This window comes from Oncorhynchus tshawytscha, linkage group LG20, assembly GCF_018296145.1.
Source record: "Oncorhynchus tshawytscha isolate Ot180627B linkage group LG20, Otsh_v2.0, whole genome shotgun sequence".
NCBI lineage: Eukaryota > Metazoa > Chordata > Actinopteri > Salmoniformes > Salmonidae > Oncorhynchus > Oncorhynchus tshawytscha.
Genome location: NC_056448.1, coordinates 12,098,760 through 12,111,451, shown reverse-complemented (window position 1 = coordinate 12,111,451; position 12,692 = coordinate 12,098,760). Strand labels below are relative to the sequence as shown.

Sequence of the window (12,692 nt, the reverse complement as noted above, 5' to 3'; positions counted from 1 at the left end):
CAAGAACTCATTTGTAATCATGAAGTACTTTGAGAGGCTGGTTATGCACACATCAACTCCCTCATCCAAGACACCCTAGACCCACTTAATTTGCATATCGCCCCAACAGATCCATACTACAGATCCATACTCCACACTACACTCACCCACCTAGATAAGAGGAATACGTATATATGTGAGAATGCTATCCATTGACTACAGCTCAGCGTTCAACACCATTGTCCTCTCCAAACTCGTCACCAAGTTTAGGTCCCTGGGACTGAAAGTTCTGGCAACACAACTGTGGTAGGCCTGATCATCAGCGACGATGAGACAGCCTAAATGGACGTCGCTGACCTGGAAGTGTGGGCCCGGGAACCACAACCTGTCCTCAACGTCAGTAAGACCAAGGAGCCGATCGTGGACTCAGGAAACGAGGGGGCGAGCAAGCCCCCATCCACATCGATCGTTAGACTCCAACCAACCAAGCCATAGACTGTTCGTTCTGCTTCCTCATGGCACGCAAGCAGTACCGGTGCATCAAGTCTGACAACAAAAGGCTTCTGAACAGCTTCTGTCCTCATGCGATAAAACTGTTAAATAGCTAATGAATGTGTAAATTAAAACTTGAAACTTAATCCTACATCAGCACTTCTCCTCTGAGATGCTTTATGAAGCCCAGATCTAGATGTGGAGATGCTTGAGCAATGGTTAGAGGGCATGTGATCTGGACATTATGAAGGATCAAGGGTCTTGAAAATGTTTTTCTGACTGTTGATTCAGATATGAAGTTGAGGATTGGACTGTAGTTACTGCAGATCTTTGGTTAATGCAGAAAAATATGGGATACATTCATTCCGAATCCCACAAATTATTTTAAAGTGAGGCTTGGATTGGTTCGGAATGGCAGGCACCTATGGGTTGACGAGGTGAGAGTCTGTTTTGAGAGTTTTTAAACGCTGTCAGGGTCAGAGACAGTTTAAATAGATGTTTTTTTGAGTTTTGTGTGGGGAACGTACTGTACGTACTGCAGCGAGAGTAGAGGTGAAGAGAGTGGATGTGAAGTGATGGAGTGCAGTCTGCCGGAGAGGAGGGATAATCAAGCATATGATTCCTCCTGCTCACTCCACAACACCTTTGGGTCACTGCCGAGCCATACGAACAGGCTGCACAGGAGCCAACTAGGCAGGCAGTGCAAACAGACACCCACTGACTGACCAAGGCACAGACAGGCGTGGACTGACGCATGACTGACCATCCGCTGACATACTGAACAAACACAGAGTTCCGACTCCAGTCTTCTATTTAGAGGGTGGAAGCAGAGCAGAACAAGTTACTGCCAAATGTCTGTAAGACCTGAGGAGGTTCGATTACTTTATCTGTGAGGCTTGTAGTGTCCTATAAATGTTACCTCTCCTTTCAGCTATGGAAGTGCCCTCAGTCCCTACTCCAAGGCCGTCCCTGCTGTCATAGCCAAAGCCTCAGCCATCTATAACCCCTTCATCTATGCCATCATCCACTCCAAATACCGGTGAGTATAGTCGTCTTAATGTGTCCCTCCCCTAGGTTAGAACTCAAAACACAATTTTATCTACTTTCCTAACCGTTCATAACCTACGGTTGTTTTGGCAAGTTGCCCTAGGGATCCTTTGGTGTGATTGGGCTTGGCCGTTCAGATTGGGCTCCTACAGGGCATTATGAAAGTACTCAGACCCCTACGACTTTTTCCACATTTTGTTACGTTACAGCCTTATTCTAAACTGGATTAAATAGTCCCCCCCCCCCTCATTAACCTACACACAATACCCCATAATGACAAAGCAAAAACAGGTAAAAAAGGTTTACAAATAAACTGAAACATCACATTTACATAAGTATTCAGACCCTTTCATCAGTACTTTGTTGAAACACCTTTGGCAACGATTACAGCCTCTATTCTTCTTGGGTATGCTGCTACAAGCTCAGCACACCTGTATTTGGGGAGATTATCCCATTCTTCTCTGCAGATCCTCACAAGCTATTTTCAGGTCGCTCCAGAGATGTTCGAACGTGTTCAAGTCCGGGCTCTGAATGGGCCACTCAGAGGACATTCGGAGATTTGTCCCGAAGCTACTCATGCATTGTTCTGCTGTAAGGTGAACCTTCACCCCAGTCTGAGGTCCTGACCGCTCTGGAGCAGGTTTTCATCAAGAATCTCTGTACTTGGCTCTGTTCATGTTTCCCTCGATCCTGACTCGATCCCAGTCCCTGCCACTGAAAAACACCCCCACAGCATGATGCTGCCTCCAGCATGCTTCACCAAAGGGATGGCTCAATTTTGGTTTCATCAGACCAGAGAATCTTATTTCTCATGGTCTGAGAGTCCTTTAGGTGCCTTTTGGCAAACTTCAAGCAGGCTGTCTACTGAGGAGTGGCTTCCATCTGGCCACTCTACCATAAAAACCTGATTGATGGAGTGCTGCAGAGATGGTTGTCCTTTTGGAAGGTTCTCTCATCTCCACAGAGTAGCTCTGTTAGAGTGACCATCGGGTTCTTGGTCACGTCCCTGACCAAAGCCCTTCTCCCCTGATTGCTCAGTTTGGCCAGGCGGCCAGCTCTAGAAAGAGTCTTTGTGGTTCCAAACTTCTTCCATTTAAGAATGATGGAGGCCACTGGGTTCTTTGGGACCTTCAATACTGCATAAATGTTTTGGTACCCTTCCCCAGATCTGTGCCTCGACACAATCCTGTCTCGGAGCTCTAAGGACAATTCCTACGACCTCGTGGCTTGGTTTTTGCTCTGACATGCACTGTCAACTGTGGGACCTTATATAGACAGGTGTGTGCCTTTCCAAATCATGTCCAATCAATTGAATTTACCACAGGTGGACTCCAATCAAGTCATAGAGACATCAAAGATTATCAATTGAAACAGGATGCACCTGAGCTCAATTTCGAGTCTTCTAGCAAAGGGTCTGAATACTTACAAAAATAAGGTATTTCTGTTTGTTTTGTTTTTCATTTGCAACAATTTCTAAAAACCTGTTGTCGCTTTGTCATTATGTGGTATTGTGTGTAGATTAATGAGGAAAAATATTTATGTAATCCATTTTGGAATAAGGCTGTGATGTAACAAAATGTGGGAAAAGTCAAGGGGTCTGAATACTTTCCGAATGCACTGTATAACAACTGACTTGTTACATCTGACTTTGGTGATGACAATAGGGAGATTTGGTGTACTATATGCTTGATGTTGTATCCCTCCTTCCTCTTGCCTCTCTCCTCCTTTTACCCTCTCATTTCCTTTATTTTTTGTTGACTCTCCCATACAGAGACACTCTGGCAGAGAAGGTTCCCTGTCTGCACTGCCTGGCCCAGACCCCTAGGAAGGACTTTATCTCTGTGTCCAACAGTGAGTGCTCCTTCAGGGACTCCATGCTCAGCAGACAGTCCTCCACCTCCAGGACAAAGTTCCATAGAGTGTCCTCTATGTCCACCGGAGACACAGTGAGTTAGTGTGCTTCTGTGGGGTTGGAGGGTAGGGTTGTGGGGTAGAGGGGTGGTAAGGGTAGAGGGGTGTAAGATAGAGGGGTGGAGGGTAGGGGTAGAGGAGTGTAGGAGAGGGGTGGAGGGAGGGTAGGGGTAGGAGAGGGGTGGAGGGTAGGGAGAGGGGTGAGAGGGTGGAGGGGTAGAGGGAGAGGGTGGAGGGTAGGGGGGGGTGTAGGGAGGGTGGAGGGAGGGGTGGGGGTGGAGGAGGGGTGGAAGGGTGGAGGAGAGTGGGTGGGGGTGGGGGTGTAGGGAGAGGGGTGGAGGGTAGAGGTAGAGGGGTGGAGGGTAGAGGGAGGGGTAGTGGAGTGTAGAGGAGGGGGGAGAGGTAGAGGAGTGGGTGGTAGGAGTGGAGTGGGTGGTAGAGGAGTGGCGGGTAGTAGGGGTAGAGGAGTGGGTGGTAGAGTGGAGGGGTGGTAGGGTAGAGGAGTGGGTGGGGTGTGGAGAGGTAGAGAGTGGGGGTAGGAATGGAGGGTGAGGGGGTAGAGGAGTGGGTGGTAGGAGTGGAGTGTAGAGGAGAGGAGTGGGTGGTAGAGGGTGAGGGGGGTAGAGGGGTGTAGGAGTGGAGGGGGAGGGAGGGGTGGAGGGTGAGGGGGGTAGAGGAGTGGGTGGTAGGAGTGGAGGGGTGAGGGGAGGGTGGTAGGTAGGGAGGGGTTGAGGGTAGAGGGGTAGGAGTGGAGGGGTGAGGGTAGAGGAGTGGGTGGTAGGGGTGAGGGGAGGTAGAGGAGTGGGTGGTGGAGTGGAGGGGTTGAGGGTAGGGTAGAGGAGTGGGTGGTAGGAGTGGAGGGGTTGAGGGGTAGAGGAGTGGGGGTAGAGGTAGTGGGTGGTAGGGGTGGAGGGTGGAGGGAGGGGTAGAGGGTGGTTTAGTGTAGAGAGGAGTGGCGGGTAGAGGTAGAGGAGTAGAGGGGGTGGTAGGAGGGGTGTGGAGGGGTTGAGGGTAGAGGTAGAGGAGTGGGTGGTAGGAGTGGAGGGGTTGAGGGTAGAGGTAGAGGAGTGGGTGGTAGGAGTGGAGGGGTTGAGGGTAGAGGAGTGGGTGGTAGGAGTGGAGGGGTTGAGGGTAGAGGTAGAGGAGTGGGTGGTAGGAGTGGAGGGGTTGAGGGTAGAGGTAGAGGAGTGGGTGGTAGGAGGAGTGGGTGGTGGAGTGGGGGTTGAGGGTAGAGGTAGAGGAGTGGGTGGTAGGAGTGGAGGGGTGAGGGAGGGTAGAGGTAGAGGAGTGGGTGGTAGGAGTGGAGGGGTTGAGGGTAGGGGTGGGTGAGGAGTGGGGTTGAGAGGTAGAGGAGTGGGTGGTAGGAGTGGAGGGGTTGAGGGGTAGAGGAGTGGGTGGTAGGAGTGGGTGGAGGAGGGGTTGAGGGTAGAGTGGAGTGGGTGGTAGGAGGGGTGGAGGGTTGAGTGGGGGTAGAGGTTGAGAGGAGGAGTGGGTGGGTGAGGGGTAGGAGTGGGTGGTAGGAGGGGTTGAGGGTAGTGGAGGGGTGAGGGTAGAGGAGTGGGTGGTAGGAGTGGAGGGGTAGAGGAGTGGGTGGTAGGAGTGGAGGGGTAGAGGAGTGGGGTTTGAGGTAGAGGAGTGAAGGGGTTGAGGGTGGGTAGGTGAGGGTAGAGGAGTGGGTGGTAGGAGGGGTTGAGGGTAGAGGTAGAGGAGGGGTTGAGGGTAGAGGTAGAGGAGTGGGTGGTAGGAGTGGAGGGGTTGAGGGTAGAGGGAGGAGTGGGTGGTAGGGGTAGGGGAGGGGTTGAGGGAGAGGGGTGGGTGAGGGTAGAGGGTAGAGGAGTGGGTGGTGGTGGAGGGGTTGAGGGTGGAGTGGGTGGTAGGGGGTTGAGGGTAGAGGTAGAGTGGGTGGTAGTGGGTGAGGGGTAGGGGTGGAGGGAAGAGGTGAGAGGTGGTGGGTTGTAGGAGGGTGGAAGGGGTTGAGGGGGGTATAGGTAGAGGAGTGGGTGGTAGGGTGGAGGGGTTGGTGGGTGGAGGGGTTGAGGTAGAGGAGTGGGTGGTAGAGGTAGAGGAGTGGGTGGTGGAGTGGCTGAGGGTAGAGGTAGAGGAGTGGGTGGTAGGAGTAGAGGGGTTGAGAGTAGAGGTAGAGGAGTGGGTGGTAGGAGTGGAGGGGTTGAGAGGTAGAGGAGTGGGTGGTAGAGGAGGGGTTGAGGGTGGTAGGAGTGGGTGGTAGGAGGAGGGGTTGAGGGTAGAGGAATGGGTGGTAGGAGTGGAGGGGTTGAGGGTAGAGGTAGAGGAGTGGGTGGTAGGAGTGGAGGGGTTGAGGGTGGTAGGAGTGGAGTGGTAGGAGGGGTTGAGGGGAGAGGGTGGGTGGTAGGGTGGAGGGGTTGAGGGTAGAGGAGTGGGTGGTAGGGGTGGAGGGAAGAGGTAGAGGAGTGGGTGGTAGGAGGGTGGAGGGGTTGAGGGTAGAGGTAGAGGAGTGGGTGGTAGGAGTGGAGGGGTTGAGGGTAGAGGTAGAGTGGTTTAGGGTAGAGTTAGAGGAGTGTAGGGTAGAAATCAAATCAAATTTTATTTGTCACATACACATGGTTAGCAGATGTTAATGCGAGTGTAGCGAAATGCTTGTGCTTCTAGTTCCGACAATGCAGTAATAAGATAGAGGAGTGGGTGGGTGGTAGGAGTGGAACAAGTAATCTAACTAACAATTGGAGGGGTTGAAAAAAACTACTGTCTTATACACAGTGTAAGAGGGATAAAGAATATGTACATAAGGATATATGAATGAGTGATGGTACAGAGAAATCAAATCAAATCAAATTTTATTTGCATAGGCAAGATACAGTAGATGATAATCGAACAAGTCCAAAAAAACAGTCTTATATATACATATGAGATGAGTATGTAAACCAAGATGGTAAACCGTAGTTAAAGTGGCTAGTGAGACATGTATTACATAAGGATGCAGTCGATGATATAGAGTACAGTATCTACGTATGCATATGAGATGAACAATGTAGGGTAAGTAACATTATATAAGGTAGCATTGTTTAAAGTGGCTAGTGATATATTTACATCATTTCTCATCAATTCCCATGATTAAAGTGGCTGGAGTAGAGTCAGTGTCATTGACAGTGTGTTGGCAGTAGCCACTCAATGTTAGTGGTGGCTGTTTAACAGTCTGATGGCCTTGAGATAGAAGCTGTTTTTCAGTCTCTCGGTCCCAGCTTTGATGCACCTGTACTGACCTCGCCTTCTGGATGACAGCGGGGTGAACAGGCAGTGGCTCGGGTGGTTGATGTCCTTGATGATCTTTATGGCCTTCCTGTAGCATCGGGTGGTGTAGGTGTCCTGGAGGGCAGGTAGTTTGCCCCCGGTGATGCGTTGTGCAGACCTCACTACCCTCTGGAGAGCCTTACGGTTGAGGGCGGTGCAGTTGCCATACCAGGCGGTGATACAGCCCGCCAGGATGCTCTCGATTGTGCATCTGTAGAAGTTTGTGAGTGCTTTTGGTGACAAGCCGAATTTCTTCAGCCTCCTGAGGTTGAAGAGGCGCTGCTGCGCCTTCCTCACGATGCTGTCTGTGTGAGTGGACCAATTCAGTTTGTCTGTGATGTGTATGCCGAGGAACTTAAAACTTGCTACCCTCTCCACTACTGTTCCATCGATGTGGATGGGGGTGTTCCCTCTGCTGTTTCCTGAAGTCCACAATCATCTCCTTAGTTTTGTTGACGTTGAATGTGAGGTTATTTTCCTGACACCACACTCCGAGGGCCCTCACCTCCTCCCTGTAGGCCGTCTCGTCGTTATTGGTAATCAAGCCTACCACTGTTGTGTCGTCTGCAAACTTGATGATTGAGTTGGAGGCGTGCATGGCCACGCAGTCGTGGGTGAACAGGGAGTACAGGAGAGGGCTCAGAACGCACCCTTGTGGGGCCCCAGTGTTGAGGATCAGCGGGGAGGAGATTTTGTTGCCTACCCTCACCACCTGGGGGCGGCCCGTCAGGAAGTCCAGTACCCAGTTGCACAGGGCAGGGTCGAGACCCAGGGTCTCGAGCTTGGAGGGTACTATGGTGTTGAATGCCGAGCTGTAGTCAATGAACAGCATTCTCACATAGGTATTCCTCTTGTCCAGATGGGTTAGGGCAGTGTGCAGTGTGGTTGAGATTGCATCGTCTGTGGACCTATTTGGGCGGTAAGCAAATTGGAGTGGGTCTAGGGTGTCAGGTAGGGTGGAGGTGATATGGTCCTTGACTAGTCTCTCAAAGCACTTCATGATGACGGATGTGAGTGCTACGGGGCGGTAGTCGTTTAGCTCAGTTACCTTAGCTTTCTTGGGAACAGGAACAATGGTGGCCCTCTTGAAGCATGTGGGAACAGCAGACTGGTATAGGGATTGATTGAATATGTCCGTAAACACACCGGCCAGCTGGTCTGCGCATGCTCTGAGGGCGCGGCTGGGGATGCCGTCTGGGCCTGCAGCCTTGCGAGGGTTAACACGTCTAAATGTCTTACTCACTTCGGCTGCAGTGAAGGAGAGACCGCATGTTTTCGTTGCAGGCCGTGTCAGTGGCACTGTATTGTCCTCAAAGCGGGCAAAAAAGTTATTTAGTCTGCCTGGGAGCAAGACATCCTGGTCCGTGACTGGGCTGGGTTTCTTCCTGTAGTCCGTGATTGACTGTAGACCCTGCCACATGCCTCTTGTGTCTGAGCCGTTGAATTGAGATTCTACTTTGTCTCTGTACTGGCGCTTAGCTTGTTTGATAGCCTTGCGGAGGGAATAGCTGCACTGTTTGTATTCAGTCATGTCACCAGACACCTTGCCCTGATTAAAAGCAGTGGTTCGCGCCTTCAGTTCCACACGAATGCTGCCATCAATCCACGGTTTCTGGTTAGGGAATGTTTTAATCGTTGCTATGGGAACGACATCTTCAACGCACGTTCTAATGAACTCGCACACCGAATGAGCGTATTCGTCAATGTTGTTGTCTGACGCAATACGAAACATCTCCCAGTCCACGTGATGGAAGCAGTCTTGGAGTGTGGAGTCAGCTTGGTCGGACCAGCGTTGGACAGACCTCAGCGTGGGAGCTAGAGGTAGAGGGGTGGAGCGTAGAGGTGGAGGGTTTAGAGAGTAGGGGTAGAGGGGTGGAGAGATGCTGCACAAGAATAGATGTCTCATGTTGCCAGGCATACACAAAGGCTGGAGTCAAATCTACAAAAACAGACACATTCAAATGCAACAATGTACTGCATTCTGTACTACATTCTGTTATTTTGTAAGTATGTTTCTGAGAAAATGTATTAAAATGTAGATCACAAAAAAGAAAAACATTGTAAAGCACAGTGTTCTAGAGCTGTGGTTCCCAAACGTTTTATAGTCCTGTACCCCTTCAAACATTCAACCTCCAGCTGCGTACCCCCTCTAGCACCAGGGTCAGATCACTCTCAAATGTTATTTTTTGCCATCATTGTAAGCCTGCCACAAACACACTATACGATACATTATTAACCATAAAAATGTGTGTGAGTTTGTCACAACCCTGCTCATGGGAAGTGACAAAGAGCTCTTATAGGACCAGGGCACAAATAATAATCAATAATTTAGCTCTTTATTTAGCCATCTTACATATAAAACTTTATTTGTTCATCGAAAATTGTGAATAACTCACCACAAGTTAATGAGAAGGGTGTGCTTGAAAGTATATACATAACTCTGCAATGTTGGGTTGTATTGGAGAGATTCTCAGTCTTCAATCATTTTCCACACACAGTCTGTGCCTGTATTTAGTTTTCATGCTAATGAGGGTCGAGAATCACATAGGCACTCTCACATAGGTACGTGGTTGCAAAGGGCATCAGTGTCTTAACAGTGCGATTTGCCAAGGCAGGATACTCTGAGCGCAGCCCTATCCAGAAATCTGGCAGTGGCTTCTGATTAAATTACATTTTCACAGAACCGCTTGTTGCAATTTCGTTGAGGCTCTCTTGTTCAGATATCGGTAAGTGGACTGGTGGCGGTCATGAAACCGATAACGAATCCAGTTGTTTGTGTCGTCGCTTTCGGGAAATTACCTGCGTAATTGCACACCCAGCTCACTTGAGTGCTTCACTTTGACATTGTCCGTAAGCTTGAGTTCATTTGCACACAAAAAAAATCATACAATGATGGAAAGACCTGTGTGTTGTCCTCTTGAAACTCTGGGGGCAGTATTTCATTTTTGGATGAAAAACGTTCCCGTTTTAAACAAGATATTTTGTCACGAAAAGATGCTCGACTATGCATATAATTGTTAGCTTTGGAAAGAAAACTCTGACGTTTCCAAAACAGCAAAGATATTATCTGTGAGTGCCACAGAACTGATGCTACAGGCGAAACCAAGATTAAATTTCAAACAGGAAATGGCCCAGATTTTGAAGGCGCTGTGTTACAATGTCTCCTTATATGCCTGTGAATGCGCCAGGAATGAGCCTACACTTTCTGTTGTTTCCCCAAGGTGTCTGCAGCATTGTGACGTATTTTTAGGCATATCATTGGAAGATTGAGACTACATTTACCAGGTGTCCGCCTGGTGTCCACCGTCGAAATTGGTGCGTAATCTCCAGCTGCATTCATTTTTCCATGTCGTTCAGAGGAGAAACCAAACTTCCACGAATGATATATCATCGAATAGATATGTGAAAAACACCTTGAGGATTGATTCTAAACAATGTTTGCCATGTTTCTGTCGATATTATGGAGTTAATTTGGAAAAAAGTTTGGCGTTATAATGACTGAATTTTAGTTTTTTTTTTTTTTGCCAAACGTGATGAACAAAACGGAGCGATTTCTCCTACACAAATAATATTTTTGGAAAAACTGAACATTTGCTATCTAACTGAGAGTCTCCTCATTGAAAACATCCGAAGTTCTTCAAAGGTAAATTATTTTATTTGAATGCTTTTCTTGTTTTTGTGAAAATGTTGCGTGCTGAATGCTAGGCTTAATGCTATGCTAGCTATGAATACTCTTACACAAATGCTTGTTTTGCTATGGTTGAAAAGCATATTTTGAAAATCTGAGATGACAGTGTTGTTAACAAAAGGCTAAGCTTGAGAGCCAATATATTTATTTCATTTGCGATTTTCATGAATAGTTAACATTGCGTTATGGTAATGAGCTTGAGGCTATGATTACGCTCCCGGATACGCAAGAAGATTTATAACTAATACAGACAGAAAAGAGCTCCAACTTCTTAGTCATAGCCTAAATTTTGTCCCTCACTTTGAATATAGTTGTGGAGAGTCCCTGTAATCCTAGATTCAAATCATTCAGGTGAGAAAAAACATCACCCAGACAGGCCAGTCGTGTGAGAAACTAGTCATCATGCAAACAGTCGGACAAGTGGAAATGATCGTCATTAAAGAAAACTTTAAGCTCGTCTCTCAATTCAAAAAAATGTGTCAATACTTTGCCTCTCGATAACCAGCGCACTTCTGTATGTTGTAAAAGCGTTACATGGTCGCTGCTCATATCATTGCATAGTGAGGAAAATAGTTCAGGGGCCTTGCTTTAATAAAGTTAACCATTTTCACTGTAGTGTCCAAAATGTCTTTCAAGCTGTCAGGAATTCCCTTGGCAGCAAGAGCCTCTCGGTGGATGCTGCAGTGTAGTGGCCCAGTTCAGATACCAACACATCTTGACCACCAAAGTCCATTTGATGTCACAAAGCTGTCCAGTACTTAAAAAATATTTCCAATGGTTTGCAGAAGAGGATGTCTTCCATAATTGACCCCCCATAAACGTAAAGGGACATACACCAGGAGCTGTGCCAGGCCCGCCACGTCTGTTGACTCATCCTGTAGCGCATAGAATTCACTGGCTTGTATGCGAAGCAGTAACTGTTTCAAAACATCTCCTGCCATGTCACTGATGCGTCGTGAAACAGTGTTGTTTGATGAAAATAGTCTGTATGTGTTTTTGGGCCTTTTCCCCCAGCATTGTCCCAGCCATATCCATGGCAGCAGGAAGAATTAAGTCCTCCACAATAGAATGGTGCTTGCCTGTCCTAGCCATTTGTTAGCTCACCATATAAGAGCTTCTAGCCCCTTCATATTAATGATATCTGTTTGTTTTATACATGTCTTACTACTCAAAAGTCCTCTTTTTTTCTCGCTCAAAAAACTCCTGTGGCTTATTTTTCAAATTGTCATGTTTCGTTTCTAAATGTCTGCGCAGGAGTGAAGGTTTCCCGCGAGAGAGTAACGGTTAATGTGATTGGATGTTAATTATTTGACTAGGCTACCTGTATTTTACATTGTGTTGTTATTTCGCTGAACACTAGATGGTTTCATTTGATTTTTGGCAGTGAAACGAGGCTTCTCAGGCAATTAAAAAAAACTCACCCAAATGTATAGCCCCGTTGGAAAATATAATTGTACTGTTTGAAAATGTGAAGGGAAAAAAAGGAAAAAAAATCGTTCACATTTTTATTTGGCCTACCCCCGGCAGCATTGCGCGTACCCCAGTTTGGGAATACCTGCTCTAGAGAGACCTGGCTGACTTGTATGACTTGGACCTGGATGACTTGGACCTGGCTGACTTGGACCTGGCTGACTTGGATGACTTGGACCTGGCTGACTTGGACCTGGCTGACTTGGACCTGGCTGACTTGGACCCTGGCTGACCTGGACCTTGGCTGACTTGGACCTGGCTGACTTGGATGACTTGGACATGGATGACCTGGATGACTTGGACCTGGCTGACCTGGCTGACTTGGACCTGGCTGACCTGGACCTGGCTGACTTGGACCCGGCTGACTTGGACCCGGCTGACTTGGACCCGGCTGACTTGGACCCGTATTGTGTGTAACCTCCACAGCAGATAAGGAGTGATGTCGAGCTGGACCCCATGGACCAGCAGGGCCAGTCTCTGAGAATCAGCCACTCCTCTGGAGCTCTGAGGGTGAAGGAGTGCAGACAGTCATCCCAGCAGCGGGCCAAGATAAGGAACAGCAACAGTCAGGAAAAGGTAAGGTTGGAGTTCCAGCTAGGAGTTGGTGGCTGGGTAGAACTTTGCACGGTTTCTGTGGCGAACTGTCACTTAAACACATGTTTGGGAGGCGCTGTAATGCTTTTTCTGAACATGAAATGAATCTGTCAGGCTGACAGTGTAATACAACATTTAAATAACAGCTGGTACCTGGTATACTCAGGTTCACAGGTGCTTTAACATTATGTATTTAGTTATTTATACATTATTTACGCAATTTGCAATCATTTGCAATGGAACA

The 12,692-nt window shown here is 48.2% G+C and overlaps 1 protein-coding gene across 1 annotated transcript in view; it reads left to right on the top strand.

Annotated features, from left to right (window-relative positions):
* Window positions 1-12,692, top strand: part of opn4xa (opsin 4xa) — a 38,416-nt gene that overhangs the window by 24,710 nt on the left and 1,014 nt on the right. The window contains exons 6-8 of the mRNA XM_024381353.2: window positions 1,403-1,510; window positions 3,290-3,464; window positions 12,284-12,441. Coding sequence (XP_024237121.1) covers window positions 1,403-1,510; window positions 3,290-3,464; window positions 12,284-12,441 — 441 coding nt within the window. The remainder of the gene's footprint in view (window positions 1-1,402; window positions 1,511-3,289; window positions 3,465-12,283; window positions 12,442-12,692) is intronic.